Genomic DNA, 17,808 nt, shown 5'->3' on the forward strand with positions numbered 1-17,808 from the left:
CTTAATATCACTGTCAATAGATGAAAAACTGCCTATCTGAGCACTTTAATCTTCATGAGAAACATGCATTATTCTGAGCATACATAATTGTATTTGACCACTACAGTTTCTTGGTGTAAAATTAAAAATTTGCTTTGAAAATCAAGTTCCAAGACAAGGATTAGTGTTATCCTGAGCTCCGTGATATGAAGGTGGTCAGTAAGATGTATTTAACTTTTATCACTCCACAGCTTTGGTCCTGGGAAACAGTTGTAGGGCAATTTACTAGTCACAAAGGTCCAATCCTTGTTTTTCTCTGGTATAAATAGCACTGCGCTAGGACAGGTTGAAAGACTTTGATCAAAATTATTCGGGAGCAAGGTTAAGGGGCCTGAGAGTTCTTGTTTTCCTGGATTATTTCCAGAAGGAAAATGTATTTTTTTATCCCTGAAGCTGTTGTGATATCCCCATGGTTATATGGAAATAGAGACAGCACATTTAAAATCTCGCCAAAGGCATTTTTTAAGGTTTTGTAAAATCTGGGATGGAAATTGGAGGGTGAACGTGTCCTAAATAATTCTGTGCGGTGCCATGTAAAGCCTCTGCAGAAAAAAAAAGTGATGTGGAAGGAGAAGCTTTAAAACTGTTCCTTCTTCATCTGTTTCCATCCAGGTTAGCTGCTGTCATTCACCCAGTGGTACAAAATAACATCAATGTGTCTGCAGAGGGGAGAAATGCCAGTTCTCACCAACTCTGCATCATCTCCCTTGTCAAAACGTTACTCAGAACTTGTGTATGTTAAATATCTTCTGTGAACATTTGTTTGAGATAACAATTTTCAGACACATCCAGAAATTAAATTACTTTAAGACAAAATAAAAAGGGTCTGAACCACTTTAAAAAGTTTCATTAGCTTCACGCTGAATTCTGTCAGCGAACCACTTGGTAATAGAAGCAAGTAAATCAATATTAACATCTCTCTTTCTCAGCATTCATTTTATGTTTTAAAGCTATCAAGAAAAATAAGCCGTTTTCAGGCCAATGAGTGTGCTTAGGTGAAGGAAACACTCCCCAAAGGCTTTTTCAATCCTGCCCCTTCTGTAACAAAAAAGTTAGTGAATTCATGTCCCGTGCTGTCTGTCTCCTGTATCCACAGCTCCGTTCTGCGCAGAGGGCTGTGGTATCCAAGCATAATGTACTCTGGAGCCAAAAATGGCAAACGGTTCTTCATCCTGACCATCTGAACAGGTCCACCTTCACCCAGAGCTTTCTTTGTTGCCGAGGCTTTCCTGAAATCAGTTAGGATGACAGTTTCCTGGTTAGCATAGTAATTAAGCCATTGCAACCCCTTTAATATCCTGTACTGAGGGCAAACCAGCCACAAAATGAAATATTTGCGTGAGTAGCACTAATCTGCTGGTAATGCATTAGTCAAAGTTTCCAGATACACTTATTGGCTGTAAATTTGCCATTTGTATTTTCTGCTTTGTAAAAAATATGAATTTTACTGACCACTACGATATTTGTATTCCAGAAGATTTTGTTTCACATGTGTGAAACATCAGTTTCCTTACTAGATGAAATCAGAACTGCTTGATTACGTCCCACAGAGCTTGTACAATTCCAGGTTATAAATAAAGCACAACCCCGGGCTTTTGAAGTAAGAATGCAGTGGAGTGACAACCCTGAACTTCCACGTTTCCATGGATTTCTTATAAACTGGTGGATTAGGCTCACAGACTGTATTATTAATTTCAAGATGTATTTGTTTCTATAGCAACTCCTGTGGTGCTACACAGTATCCTTAAATCACACTAAATTGCAGTGCAGTTTAGTATTTTAATAGCTGTTTCCCAATATAGTGATTCTGAACTGCTTACCTGAGGAGGGTAAACACGGTTTAAAGCTCATCAATACATAATCTATTGCAGATTTCTCACTGATTCCGGTTGACTTCTGCAGTTTGCTTAGTCACTGCCAGTGGACCTGCAACTTCTTTAAATCCCCAGACATCAAGCCTATTTTTATGATTATTTCCTGTGAAAACTGTTAGTATATCCTGACCTAAACTGGCTATTTCAAACAGGTTGGGAAGGAGCAGTAGGAGGATGCGCCAGGGGAGTAAGAGATCGTGACAAGGAGGTGGACAGTGAGAGTATATTAACAGAAGATAAGTCGCTTTTCAGTGAGGGGTTTTAAATACAGGACTGTCAGTGATCATAGGTGGGTCTTTTTAAGCTCTAAATGAAGAATGGAATCCCAAAGTCATCATAATACCAGCGCATTGTCGTCAGTTCACTTTGGCAACAGCTTTCTGATCACAAAAAAAAAAGGCAAGGGCTCTAGGGATGCAACCTTTGGAATGTTTATCCCTTACTTCTAAAGGGCCTCAAAAAGTATTTGTTTGTCTTGGTTCGTGCGTCTGTACCGTTCCCTTGAAATTGAAGTCACGCCTTTTTAGGGATACTTGCATATTTAGAAATGATGAAAAAATGGGTCATAAGGTGCGCAGTGGGGTTAAAATGAGAAAATACTGTTTGTGACAGAGATCCAGAAGGCTACCTGCAAACTTTTGTTCCTCATTTTGTGAGCCCATACTGCTTAATTTTGATCGTTTTCCAACTCTCACAGAGATTTCATTTTAATTTGTAGTAAGCTGCTTTCTCTGAAGCTTGGCCGTGGAGGCATTCTGTGATTCAGACTCTCTGGAAATACGATGAGAAATAGGACACGTGCAAATTTAGTGTAATTGTTAAAATATCTAATCTAATGAATGAATTGTTAGACACCCCCTCACTGTAATTCAAGGTGGAATTCAGCAGGCAGTTTCTCATTTTTTAGTCACCCAGAAATGCTGCTCTGTCAGAATGACGTCTAAATCAAAAGTCGAAGTTCTGTACTGAGCTAATTGCAGGTGCAAAGGCCACTCACTTCGCAATTTATTAATGAGCAGGAACATTGTATTTGTTGCTTTTCTTCAACACTTCCTTTTTGCAAAATATCGCTATCATCAGGGATCTGTCAGTAGGGAGAACTTTCCACCTTTGGGTTTTCTAGAGAATTTGACATTCTTGCTCTGCACAGAGGAAATGTAGCTGTCCAAAGGGGAAGATTACCTCAGTGGTGGAAATTCCTGGAGCCGGCTTTCACAGCACTTGTGTGATCGTGCAAGTAACTGTGGTATTTGGAAATTAGAATAGATACTGTCTAACCCATCACCTTCAGCATCCACCGGCCTGTTCCTGGATACCTAACTCAGGTAAAAAATCCCTTGAAGACAGTATTGCCCAAAGGACTACCACCAGGCGTAGCTGCTGAGATTCACCTTATCAGGCCCAATCTCAGACATTGCTGGAAGGGGAGGTGCAGCACCATTTAAAACCAGAAATTACTGTAGCTTTGATGACCTGACCCAGAGACCAGTTAATACGTTATAGCTGTTGCTATGGACTTTGCCTGGAATACTAAAATACACTTGATGCATTTTATTCCTTAAACTTAAATACAGCGCTAAAGAAATTATTCTTCTTAAATGTCCTCTTTACCATAGAAAATTCCCTTATGTGAGGCTTCCATAGAGTTTATCAGACAAAACGTGTAAAGACAACAAAGGGAAAATATAGAGTATATTTAAACTGATTTTCTGTAACAGTGTTAGAAAACCTCAGCACATTTATTTGCCATTCATTCCGTCTTTTTGGAGGGGCTTTGAGCTGACTAATAACACGAAACAGGCGAGCAGAGCTTAAATTCCTGGAGGAAATGCTTTGTAGCCCAGTTTTCATTTAACTCGCTGGGATGCAACCCCCGAGGGCCCCCTGAGGAACGTGCAGAAAAAAGTGAGCTGAGCCCCACGTCATCTCAAAGAGCACGACAGGAGGGAAGGTGCCCTGGAGAGTCAAAATGTGTCTGTGGTCAGAAAAGGGTGGCATTGGCACTGCAAGAATTATTACTCGAGCGTACGGAATGCTCCCAGAAGGGTGAGGTGAGGATCTCCACGACAAGGACGGGTGGCCGGAATGCGTGGGTTTCGTAGCAAATAAGCGGGATTGAGTCACCTTTTGCCCTGTGACCTAAATCTGGGCTTGGGGACTTACACGTCCTCCATTCCCCCCAGCAGAGGGACTGACCCTTCTGCGCTGTAGCGCAGACTTACGCGGTCGTGATGGTGCGGCTTCAGGGGGGTCCCTCTGTACCTCCACTGGGGTAACTGGGGGAATAGTCAGCTAGAAGGGCCTCGGCATATATTCAGGTGAAGCGAAATCACCTTTAGTGAAAGTCAGATATGAACATTTGGCAACACAAAGTAATTGGTGCTCTACAGGGTTTCAAATGGACTCGATAGATAGATAGATATGGGCATTAGTGGATAAAGTAAAACCATCAAAACCAGCATAACTGTTCTTTCCATTATGTATTTACAGCAACCACTGTTTTTTTCCTATTTATTCTGCCACTTTCAGACAAATACTGTTCTGAAGGTGAATGCCTAATGACATGTTCAATTTAAGTACTGATTCCCACCAGCAATAAAAAATAATGTGCTACCCTGAATTCTAATAAAATCTAATGCTTTTATTCATCACTATATGAATCACCAAGATTTATACTTCTCATAAAATTCTGGAAGTGAAAGTAATGAGGAAGTAGTAGACTAAAGCAGGAGATAGTCTATATTTTTTGATATGTTTGTCAGCAGATCATGTACAATATGGTGTGGAATATTATTGGATTATTATTTATTCAAAAAAGCAATCTTGCTAAAGGAAGGTAAGATAGAGCAATTAAAAACGATGTGAATTTAAGTTTATGAGGTGCAGTGTTCCTCAGTTAAATTGAATTGCTCCCACCAAAATGGATCCCAGCTAAGGAACTGTTCAGATGTGTTCATACTGCTTCTTTTGAATGGCGTTATTTCGTATTCTTTTATATTTAATCAAAAATAAAATTAAATACATTATTTCAGATTTTTTTTGCAATTTTATGAAAGCTGCATGTGGCAAAGACATAATTTTTACTGTTAAATTACACTTGCTGAATTTCTGATAATGTCATTAAAAACGTAGCAAAGTGCCTATCCATTTATGAGAGTGGAAGTCTCAGGGCACCTTATGCACTTCTGGCAGTATTAGATGCTATGTCCTGGCAAAATTCCATGATAAGTCCTAAAATCTGCCTGATTTCAAGTTCTGTTTTATTCTGGAGTACTTGTCCAGCACCAAATCCACGATCTCCTTTTTGTCTGAGATGAATTACAGTCCATACCACTCTGGGTGTGTTGTGGGAAGATTTCAGCCTTCTAGATGCAACGTCATCCATGCGATAAGAAACTGAATTACGGCAAAAGATGTATAAACTCTTCTGCTCGCTGCGGGACTGAGCCGAGCGAGTCCCTTGGCTCCTCTCTTCCCTCTCCCATGATTTACGTGCGCTATCCATTCACATCATAAACTCTCCAGGGCAGAAGCTGGGTTTGAAGTGCTTAGTTTAGGAGGAGCTTAATCCCTTTAAATGCTACTTAAATATAAATAATAGAAACAAACTCCTGGCAGCAGGCTGCTGGTATACTCAGAGCACTGCATATCCGTGCTGATCAATACTGTCCCAACGGCTCCTTGAACCTGCTCCCCCCCAGTCGCATCCCGCGGACGCTCAGCCTGGAGCAGGCACAGCCCATCACCCTCTCCGCACCGGCGCAGCGCTCAACGTGGGAGAGGCAGAGAGGGGATGGATTCTGCTTTGCTTCCGAAAGACCGAAACTAGAGGCGAGGAGGGTGTGTGACCGCTGAGAGCCGTGCGAGCGTTGCATTTTGCTGTGGGCTCATGGTGACTCTCCCTGGCGAGAGGGTCCGTCCCCGCTGTTGGCCCTTCCCGTGCCCGTGTGGTGGGGCGGGTGGGACCGTCCCAGCTGGAAACCTGTCTCTTCAGTGCGTGTTGTAGTGATGCGTTTCTTTCAGCTTTGACGCTTTCCGGTATCAGCCCCAGTAAATGTTGCACATTTTCATATAAAATGTAGTCCTAAAAGTTTTAGGTTCGGGTTTTCAAAAGGCCTTTGGAATTTGATGACAAGAGGTACATTGCAATGTGTGGTTTTGCTGAAACTAAAGCAGTAACTCGTGGTCGTTTACACCTTCAACCACCATTTTGTTTAGGTCTGTATGAACAGGATTTTTTAATAATTATGGGAATTATATTTCATTTCATTTTTCTAGTGCATGTTGCTTGGACAAAGGGTTAATGTTAAGAGAAGCTACAGAAAACAGTGACCGCCTTCTTGACTTTGGGAAATAAAAGTCAAAACCAAAGCCATATTCAAAATGGATCTGGTTTTATGGAAGCAAACTCATTCCTCTGCAGAAGGGTTTTGCAGTCTGACAAAAGTCTTGAAAGTCGCGGGAGAGTTTGAATTGTGAAGTTGTGATATTTCTCTTGACGAAATTAGTTTGTTTGCTTGTTTCCGTTTCAGCTGGCTAAAATTACTGATACAATTGATGTTGTTTTATCTTTTTATGACATGCGTATTTGTCTTCCTCAGATAAATGGGAAGCCCCTGCAGTACATTTTCCCTCACGCGAGGCTCAAACTGCTGAGAGACCCAAAGGATCACACAGTTTCAGGTAAAAAACCACAGTCCTCTACCAGACATCATAATTAATTTGATAAGCATGAATCACGCAGAAGATTTTCAGTATTAAAAATAGTTCCTGTGTCACATGCGGCAGGAAATTCGGTGGTCATTTTAAATGTTGCTAGTTGGTTGTAACAGAAAGCAGCAGTGCGGAAAAAAGGTCACAACATCTGTTCAAGATACATAAGCTATGCAGACATTAAAAACAGGGGAAATCTGTTGTGTTATACATATGAGCAGTCTGTTGTGCTCTTGCTTTTTATGTAACTCTATATTCTCTGTATGCGAAGTTTCTATAAAACAGGCTTGTGTAGGTGTTCAACATGTACAGAAACGAGAATTTTATTCTTTCTGTACTGGAACTGTTCTACACAGGGGGGTAGCAGAACTATCGGATCCCATTTTTTTCTGTGATATCTTCACACAGAGGCATTTATCACAGGACTTGGGATTTATTCTTTTTTCCCTAACGCTAACACAAACGTTCGCGTAAGTCTGAGTCTGCTTGCAAAGGCGATCAAAGTGGCAAAGGTTATATTCGTTCACCTCCCAGACTGCGAGCAGGGACGCAGCGTGGTGTTTTCACGTATGAGATTGTGAAAGCCTGCCCGTTACAGGGTCTAGCACAGGCAAGGTCTGTTTGTTTGAGCTTTTGGAATTGCACTCCTTCTCACATCTAATACCGATAAGGAACTCAAAGCTTTTTTTAATACGCTGTTTCTCTTCTTTCAGAGGTACATGCTTTAAGCGGTTCTGCCGTGGAACCTTCAGGCTTTCTTTTAACTCGCTTAAAAAATTCTAATAGTGTGTGTCAAATTGTTTCAGTGCAGAAGTAATTACCAACTGCCAGCTCGGGTGTTCCTCGAGCATTAAGTAGAAAGTGGCATGAACTTACTTGAATCGCTAAATATTGTTTTCACAGGTTTTCTGGCAGTAAAATCTTGATCACTTCCACCCCCAGTATCCACCTCGTATTTAACGTGTTAAACGAATGTTCTGCATATATTATGAGGTATTTTCTTGCTAGTCAGCGTAGCACCCACTGATGATTTCAGGATGCATAGAGACCCCTCCACCCACGTAGCCCGGTCTGGAAGAAGCCGCCGGGTCCACTGTTGTGTCAGCCTCCACTGCCCCGGGCCTTTGCAGTCCATGGACCTCCCTGACTTCCTAGCGGAGAATTTCACCCTGCGGGTGATGAGCAATGCTGTGATCCAAGCTGCTCCCTTACTCAAGAACAAGTGGAATTGCAACCACGCAACTGTGTATAGCTCGTGATTCAATGTTGCTGAAGGTCTGCCCGCCTATGTAAAGTTACTTACCCTCCTGCAACGTAAAACGCCCGTTCCAAATTCCCTACTAGCTGTTGTGCTGGCAACCACAGCAACACACTGTGCCTCACGGTAAATGCCTTGTAAGCCATGGCTGGAAAACCAAGGTGTAGATATTGACTTCCCATTTACTAATGCCCTGCACAGCGTGAGGTCACGCAGGATCAAATAGTCACTCAGGATCCTGCTAAGGTTTCATAGCCCACACTGGGATTGCTCGCTGTTGTGGCTGTGCTATATTGTACCTAAATTCTAATTGCAGTAAGCACGTTTGGCTATGTGTCTACAAGCTGCAGTCATACTTTTCGGGTTTGGTCCAGATACACCCATGGAGACCTGCACAGACATACTTCTATATGATGTACACACAGGTTTCCCTACAAATACGAAAAGGCTTAATTGTGAATTGTACAGAAAACAAGCCAAAGGCGGAATAGGGTTCCAATAGGGAGGACCTGAGCCAGAAAAATTTGTTGTATTTTTCATTCCTTGTACATCTTTTAAGTATCACAACTCCTTGACTTCGTACCTCCCTTCCTGCCCCTTTCAGTGTCTGAAGGATTAAAGCACACAGAAACTCTCTTTAAATGTGCAGTGCTTTCTGCTTAACCTTCAGCTTTCCAAATGGCTTCTCCCAGAGGCACGCACATGGGTTTTATTCACTTTTTTTAAAATTCAATTTTGATTAACTGTTATCTGCAAACTAATAGCAAGCATCTTTGTTTATTAATCAGACAATGACTATTAACCAGAGGCTGACTTAGAAATCTATTATAGACCAACAGTTACATAAGATCATAGAATCATAGAATGGATTAGGTTGGAAAGGACCTTGAAGATCATCGAGTTCCAACCCCCCTGCCATAGGCAGGGACACTTCCCACTAGACCAGGTTGCCCAAGGCCACGTCCAGCCTGGCCTTGAACACCTCCAGGGATGGGGCCTCAACAACCTCTCTGGGCAACCTGTGCCAGTGCCTCACCACACTCAGAGTGAAAAACATCTTCCTAATGTTTAATCTAAACCTGCCCTCTTCCAGTTTAAAGCCATTCCCCCTTGTCCTATTGCTACATGCCCAAGGAAAAAGTCCTTCCCCAGCTCTCCTGTAGGCCCCCTTTAGGGACTGGAAGGCCACAATAAGATCTCCCCGGAGCCTTCTCTTCTCCAGGCTGAACAGCCCCAACTCTTTCAGCCTCTCCTCATAGCAGAGGTGCTCCAGCCCTCAGATCATCCTCGTGGCTCTCCTCTGGACACGCTCCAGCAGGTCCGTGTCCTTCTTATGTTGGGGACTCCAGAGCTGGATGCAGTACTCCAGGTGGGGTCTCACGAGAGTGGAGTAGAGGGGCAGAATCACCTCCTTTAACCTGCTGGCCACACTTCTGTTGATGCAGCCCAGGATACAGTTGGCCTTCTTGGTTGCGATCGCACTGCTGGCTCATGTTGAGCTTCTCGTCAATCAGCAGCCCCAGGTCTTTCTCCTCAGGGCTTCTCTCCAGCCATTCGCCGCCAAGCCTGTATTTGTGGTTGGCATTGCCCCAACCCAGATGTAAGACCTTGCCCTTGGCCTTGTTGAACTGCATGAGGTTGGCTTGGGCCCACCTCTGCAGCCTGTCCAGGTCCTTCTGGATGGCATCCCTCCCCTCCAGCGTGTCTACCTCGCCAAACAGCTTGGTATCATCAGCAAACTTGCTGAGGGTGCACTCGACCTCACTGTCCATGTCGCCGACAAAGATCTTGAACAGTACAGGTCCCAGAACCGACCCCTGAGGAACACCACTTGTCACTGCTCTCCACTTGGACTTCGAGCCGTTGACCACAACTCTTTGAGTGCAACTGTCCAGCCAGTTCTTTATCCACCAAGTGGTCCATTTGTCGAATCCATGTCTCTTCAATTTAGAGACCAGGATATCATGTTGCACACTGTCAAACACTTTGCACAAGTCCATGTAGGTGACAGCAGTTGATCTTCCCTTGTCCACTGCCACTGTAACCCCTTCGTAGAAGGCCACCAAATTTGTCAGGCATGACTTGCCCTTGGTGAAGCCATGCTGGCTGTTACTAATCACCTCCTTGTTTTCTACGTGCCTCAGGAGAGTTTCCAGGAGCATCTGCTCCATGATCTTGCCAGGGACAGAGGTCAGACTGACTGGCCTATAGTTCCCTGGGTCTTCCTTATTTCTCTTTTTTTGAAAATAGGCGTTATGTTTCCCCTCTTCCAGTCAGCAGGAACCTCACCAGACCACCACGACTTCTCAAATATGATGGCTAGTGGCTTAGCGACTTCATCTGCCAGCTCCTTCAGGACCCGCGGATGTATCTCATCAAGTTCCATGGACTTGTGCACCTTCAGTTTCCTCAGGTGGTCTTGCATTTGATCTTCACCTATAGTGGGTAGTTCTCCATTTTCCCAATCTTCGTCTTTGCATTCTGCGTCATGGGCAGTGTGGCTGCAGCCCTTGCCAGTGAAGACTGAGGCAAAAAAGTCATTGCGTACCTCAGCCCTGTCTCTGTGCCGGTTAACCAGTTCTTGCGTTTCCTTCCAGAGAGGGCCCGCATTTTCCCTAGTCTTTCTTTTCTTGCTGATATACTTAAAGAGGGATTTTTTGTTTATCTTAATGTCCCTGGCCAGATTTAGTTCTATCTGGGCTTTAGCTTCTCTGACCTGATCCCTGGCTGCTCGAACGATTTTGCTGGGAAGCTGGCCAGTGGTTCAGCCCATCACCTCATGTCACTGGGCAACTCCTGGGCCAACCTGGGCATTAATGACTCACTGTGCTGGGTCAGGCTTGGTACCCAGCTATACCATGGCTGTAACTGTAGGGCAAGCTTGAATTTCATCCTGGTCTCACCATTATGATTTGAATTCCATAGATCTTGTTATATAATTACCATAGTGGAGGTTACTGCCTGATTGTGGATCCAGAAATTGTCACATTATGAATATCAATAATAAGAGTAGTCCCAAAACATTTAAAATTCAGGCTGTATCACTACGTATTATGTACACGTGATTCTGTTTATGTGCTTTCTTGATTAATGAAAACTGGCTCTGAGGTACAGATGCCATTGATGCCTCTTACATAATCTGGCATAATTTTGCACACAAAAACATTTACTGCGAATTTTTAGCATGTGAATAAGGTGTTTAAGGAATGAGGAACTGGGCCAAAATCGTGATGGCAAGAGAACAGTAGTTCTGAATGAAAAATGAATGTGGACTTGCTGGCTGGCTTCTCTCTTGGGGGGTTCTTGTTTCTTTAGCATATGCCATCATCTAGAACTCATAGCTCTTCTTTTCAAGGTATGCAACGTCCCCTCCTCAGGCAACGTTGATAGATATGAAGGAATTGCCAAGGATTTTCTCTTCAGAGATTGATTAACATTTTTCATTAATTTTTGCATTGGCATCATGGTTATGCTAAGGTACTAAAGCAATGATGGCAATGATCGGTGAATGATAATGTAGCAGTATTTAACACTCCAGAATCTCACTGTGTTTTTTCACTGAGAATCCTTTGTTCCTTTTGGATGCTTTAGCACAGAGCATAAGCACCGTTTTGTCCTGCCAGCATTTTCTTTTCTGTTTTTTTAACACATCATAGTTATATCTGAAAAAGTGAAGAGAGAACATGGCTATTGAAGGCAGTGAGAGTGTTGGCAATGCCTTTGGAAATGTTGCAAAGACAAAAACTTACATTGTGTTATCCCTGATCAGAAAGCTGTTTAGACACACTGGGTGAAAATCCAGCAAGGCAGACAAATCTCAGTAGGTGTACCGGTACAATGAGTGCACTCAGTCAAAGGTAATTTTTGCTGCTTTGCCTCACTTAGGCTGAGTCACAAGTAATTCTTCGCTTCCCAAAGGCAGGATATTCTGTGTTTCCAGGGAGCCAAATGTACCTTTGAGCAGCCAGACTGTCCGTGCTGTGGAGCATCCTCTTCAATTCTGATGAAAAAATAAAAGGCAGAGAAGCAATTCAGAAAACCCTGTGAACTTTGTAGTAAAGAAGAAAATTAGTCCGTGGGTAGAAGACTGTATCCCTAATCTTCACTTTAGCAGTGATGTCAGTGAAACTGCTAAGAGGATGACAGGGTAGCTCTAGGACTCCACACGCGTCAGAGACGCCTCATACTCTCCATAAGGATTTTTAATTCCTGCACACAACGCTACACCTCTGCCGCATGCTAGCTCATGGGGTACCTGTCCCAAGAGAGAGGAAGACAATTAGAAGAGTTTTGCTATAGCAAGTCCTCACTGCTGTAGATAGTTTCTAAGTAAATAACCCTATATAATTAGGGTTCTTTCACCTGCAAGTTCAGCAAATTCAGTTCTTACAGCAAAATACTGAAGTGCAGTGAATATGTGATTAGTAATCAATTTAAAAACATGTTAAATGTAATCACAGTCGGTGTTGAATGTGATACAGTAGTCAAAGACAAGGGGTGAGACGTGTAACCCACCTCTTGTCCTCATACTCTATTCTTAGAGGATTACTTATCCTGTTTCTTTGGTTTAATGTTGTGAAGAACTGAGATAATACTTTGCACAAAAATCCAATACCCCACTTGTCTCTGGGGTAGGATTTAATCCCTAATTAATGGCCATCATTCCCTCAAACACTTTCCTTATCAGAGAGAAGGCACAGAAGGTAAAAACCCGTGAAGAGAAAGGGACAGAGCTGTAACAGCCAGACAACGTCAGAGATTTTGCAGTGAAGTCATATGGCAGTAATTGAGGACAAGAATGGAAATAAAGGGATGGAGGGATGTCTCTTTGTGTCTTAATAGCAATCTTAGAAAAAACTTAATACCATTCTGCTTTTCTAAAAAAAAAAAAAAAAAGACAGCAAACAAATTTTGGGGTTTTTTTTAGAAAAAAATTGGTAGAGATACAGACCGTATATTCCATGTCTATGTGCCTTCTCCCTGAATTAAAGTAATGTGAAAAACACTAGTGTGTGTATTTAAAATAGTTTCCATGGACTCTTTTTGGCAGCTCAGTTGTTTATGCATTTTTCAGTCTATGAACATTGGTTGAAGGATGTCTAATAAGATCTTGAGATGAGCGGAGGTAATTGAGAGGGCAATGTGGTTATAAAGGTCCAATTTGCTTTCATAGCTCTCCTGCAGAAAAGGCTGCAGAAGCAGATCACTGCAATGCTGACTGTTAGAGTAAAGACAGGCCCCCACGTTCCCATGGAAAGCCAAGAGGAAAGCAGGCACGTAAGAATGGGATTCATGGAAGCCAAACCAGAAATTTCCCTCTTTTGGAGATAGTAATGCAGGTCAGCATTTTCTTATGAAGAACTAGAAGACGAGACATTCAGAGATGCATATCATTGGCGAGACAAGTGGTCAAGGGCATTAGAAAAAGTTAATAACACAGAAATGGAGCAGTGGCACAGGCTGCCCAGGGAGGCTGTGGAGTCCCCTTCTCTGGAGATTTTCAAGACCCGCCTGGATGCGGTCCTGAGTAATGTGCTCTGGGCAATCCTGCTTTAGCAGGGGGGGTGGGCTAGATGATCTCTAGAGGTCCCTTCCAACTCTGAAAATTCTGTGATTCTGTGAAAGGAACAAGCTATGAATGTAAATAAATTACCTTTATCCCCATCACAAAAAAAAACCTGAATTTTGAAGGGTTAATTTCAACAAACAGCAAGCTGGCTAGTAAATTACCATGGACTTAATTCATATGGTCTTTTTCTTTTGCAGTAATTGAATTATTATAAGAAATATTCATTTTGTGTGAGATATCAAATGAGTATATCACAAATAAGATGAGACATACCAAGTCTTATGAGATTTATGCCTCTTCTTTAAAAAAAGCAAAACAACTAAAAATCACTTTGTCAACTCTCCCACTTCAAAATGTGGAGAAGTTATTTTTCTATGTAGCTTCCTTCTTTTTCTTTTTTTACCGCTATTTTGTTACCGGCCTAAGCTGGATACAACAGAAGTAAGGCACTTCATTGATTAAAGACATGAGTTTAAACCCAACTTAGATGAGAAATGATTGGATACAGTTACTGACCTCACTCCATAGTGACTGATGTCATCAGGGAAAGAGCACGTGCAATGAACTGAAGGTCTCAACATGTGTCCTAGTGGACCGTTCCCTATCTCTAAACACAGAGCTAGCCTGTATACAAAGATTGAGTGATTGTAAGAAATGAACTGTCAAATGGCCACACAATCCTTCCCAGGGATGGTCTGAACAGCTGCTCTCTGATACCTCTTCTGAGAATAAACAATAAGCTTCTGCCATAAGCTTCCGTCTCTGCTGTTGCCAGCTTAGGATCTTTTCCAAGCAATGAGTCAAAAGTTAAAGTTTAACAACAGAGGAACTACAATTCCTTCACTTATATCGTGTCATTTATATGCATTTTATAATGTTTTTAATGAATTATACAGCAGAAACAGATAACATATTTCTCTTTGAGAAAAGAAGGAAAGTTCAGAGGTTTTTACAAAGGCTTAAATGGTTGCAGGCTTTACTTGTTTTGGAAGAATGGTATTTTACAATGTATAGTTCCATAAATTCTTCCCCATTCATGACAGATATCCATTCAACACTGTGTCAGTTGATTCCTTTGTGCAAGAAAGACATTTGGGTGAGTTATTCAAAAAGGGAAACAAGGAGGACCCAGGGAACCACAGGCCAGTCAGTCTGACCTCTGTCCCTGGCAAGATCATGGAGCAGATCCTCCTGGAAACTCTGCTGAGGCAGGTAGAAAACAAGGAGGTGATTAGTAACAGCCAGCATGGCTTCACCAAGGGCAAGTCATGCCTGACAAATTTGGTGGCCTTCTACGAAGGGGTTACAGTGGCAGTGGACAAGGGAAGATCAACTGCTGTCACCTACATGGACTTGTGCAAAGTGTTTGACAGTGTGCAACATGATATCCTGGTCTCTAAATTGAAGAGACATGGATTCGACAAATGGACCACTTGGTGGATAAAGAACTGGCTGGACGGTTGCACTCAAAGAGTTGTGGTCAACGGCTCAAAGTCCAAGTGGAGAGCAGTGACAAGTGGCGTTCCTCAGGGGTTGGTACTGGGACCTGTACTGTTCAAGATCTTTGTCGGTGACATGGACAGTGAGGTCGAGCGCACCCTCAGCAAGTTTGCTGATGATACCAAGCTGTTTGGCGAGGTAGACACACTGGAGGGGAGGGATGCCATCCAGAGGGACCTGGACAGGCTGGAGCCAACCTCATGCAGTTCAACAAGGCCAAGGGCAAGGTCTTACATCTGGGTCGGGGCAATGCCAACCACAAATACAGGCTTGGCGGCGAATGGCTGGAGAGAAGCCCTGAGGAGAAGGACCTGGGACTGCTGATTGACGAGAAGCTCAACATGAGCCAGCAGTGCGATCGCAACCAAGAAGGCCAACTGTATCCTGGGCTGCATCAAAGCAAGTGTGGCCAGCAGGTCAAAGGAGGTGATTCTGCCCCTCTACTCCACTCTCGTGAGACCCCACCTGGAGTACTGCATCCAGCTCTTGAGTCCCCAACACAATAAGGACATGGACCTGCTGGAGCATGTCCAGAGGAGAGCCACAAGGATGATCCGAGGGCTGGAGCACCTCTGCTATGAGGAGAGGCTGAAAGAGTTGGGGCTGTTCAGCCTGGAAAAGAAAAGGCTCTGAGGAGAACTTATTGAGGCCTTCCAGTCCCTAAAGGGGGCCTACAGGAGAGCTGGGGAAGGACTTGTTCCTCGGGCATGTAGTGATAGGACGAGGGGGGATGGCTTTAAACTGGAAGAGGGCAGGTTTAGATTAAACATTAGGAAGATGTTTTTCACTCTGAGTGTGGTGAGGCACTGGCACAGGTTGCCCAGAGAGGTTGTTGAGGCCCCATCCCTGGAGGTGTTCAAGGCCAGGCTGGACGTGGCCTTGGGCAACCTGGTCTAGTGGGAGGTGTCCCTGCCTATGGCAGGGGGGTTGGAACTCGATGATTTTCAAGGTCCTTTCCAACCTAAACCATTCTATGATTCCTTTAGTTTTCCTTCAAGAGGAATTATCCAGTGTGCAGAGGCTTTACTGGGTGGCTGTTAAGCACAGGTATTATCATCTTTCCTACAGATTCCTCAAAATGGTGACCAAGAGTTGTCAGTGTTCCCCATGGTATGTACACTGCCCATGGTGTCTCCTGTCCCAAAGGAAGTGATAGAGTGCAGTAGCTTCTATTTAACTATTGCCAACACACATTTACACAAATGTCAGGCAGATTTGCTCTCGTCTAAGTTTATAAAAAAAAAAAAAAAGTTGATTAATTACATAAGCAAATGAACACCTGTCTACATTTTGCATGAATCTGTAATACCAGGACATTATACAAAGTCTGTAACACCAGATCAGCACACAAAATTGTAGTACAGAGAACTTACATGGTAAATCCTCAAGCCTTTTCTTTGCATTTTCTGTACAAAGTATAGATAGCTTCAAATGCTGGAGATCCTCCTCCAAAATAGCTAAACAAACCGGAATGGTTTGAGGTTTTGGTGTAAGATGTTAAGATAACTGCCAACAAAGGTCATTGTGTCCACCTAGGACTGAACTATTATTTGCTTATAATAGTTGCTAAGTCATCACTGGTATGCCAGATTCATAACATACTAACCAAGTTGTGATATGCCAGCAGAGCATCCTTTATGTAAATCCTTTTCCTCTGATGACAGTGCTGCCTCATACTATGTGGGAAACATCAATAAAATCTATTCACCTTCCCCCCCTCATTGAGGACAACATTAATAAAAAGCTTGAGCTAAAAGCAACTACTGTAGCATTTAAAATATCACAAGGATTGATTTTTTTTTTTTACAGTGAAGCCATGAACGATTGGCTGACATATCGGCTGAACAGATTAAAGCTTGCCTTTTACATTAGATTCAGCCTCGGAAGAATCTTTAAAGTTTTGTGAAAATGGACTGCAATTACGGTGTTGCAGTAAGCTGAGAGAGACTCTAGACTTCAGGTGTTTTCTTACATTAACTTTCAGCCTGGAATTGCGATGTAAAGTCTTGATGTTTTGGCAACTAAATGAGTGAAAAACTGGTTAGATGTTTGGGTTTTGAGGGCAGTGGTTAATGGGCCACGCTTTTCCTGGAGGCAGGTAACGAGTACCACAGAAGACCCTACTGGGTGACCGTTTATTATCTTTATCAGTGACATGGAGGAGGTGACGGAGTACACTCTCATAACATTTACGGATGACATCAAATTGGGGGAATACGCGTGAGGGCAGGGCTGCCATTCAGAGGGACCAAGACAGGCTGGAGGAATGGGCTGACAGAAACCTTGTGAAGTTGAACAAGGATAAATACAAATCCTGTACCTGGAAAGAGCCCTGTGCAATGATACAAGCTGGGGATTGACTGCAGGTCTGCAGAAGAGGCCCTTGGGGGAAGTCTCTGTAGACAGCCATCTGCACATGATGGGCCTTGACAGGAAAGGCGGCCAACACCATCCTGTGCTGTGTTACCAGGAGCGTGCCAGTAGATCAAGGGAAGTGACGGTCCCCTTCTACTCAGCGCATGTCAGAGTGTGTCAGATACTGTGTTCTGTGTTGTCTCCACCCAATCCCCAACACAAAAAAAGATGTTGACAAGTGACAGTGAGTACAGCAGTGGGACACTGAGATGGCTGGGGGGCTGGAGCACCTGCCCCGAGAGCAGAAGCTGAGGGATAGGGCTTGTTCAGCTCAAAGAGGAGACAGTTTCTGAGGGGACCTAATAACAGCCATCCCATACCGATCAGGGGCTTATCAACAAGAGTGAGCCAAGCTCTTCACAGTGATAGATGGCAGGAGGATGAGAGGCAATGGTTATAAATTAAAACAGGAGAGAATAATACTAGATGTAAAGAAAATC

At 43.2% G+C, this 17,808-nt stretch overlaps 1 protein-coding gene across 1 annotated transcript in view; it reads left to right on the forward strand.

Annotated features, from left to right (window-relative positions):
* Nucleotides 1-17,808, forward strand: part of PCLO (piccolo presynaptic cytomatrix protein) — a gene marked incomplete at both ends in the record, with an annotated part of 381,090 nt that overhangs the window by 231,541 nt on the left and 131,741 nt on the right. Inside the window, one exon of the mRNA XM_082487957.1 lies at nt 6,515-6,596. Coding sequence (XP_082344083.1) covers nt 6,515-6,596 — 82 coding nt within the window. The remainder of the gene's footprint in view (nt 1-6,514; nt 6,597-17,808) is intronic.

The sequence above is a fragment of the Vanellus vanellus genome (assembly GCF_965231255.1).
Source record: "Vanellus vanellus genome assembly, chromosome: 1".
Lineage (NCBI taxonomy): Eukaryota > Metazoa > Chordata > Aves > Charadriiformes > Charadriidae > Vanellus > Vanellus vanellus.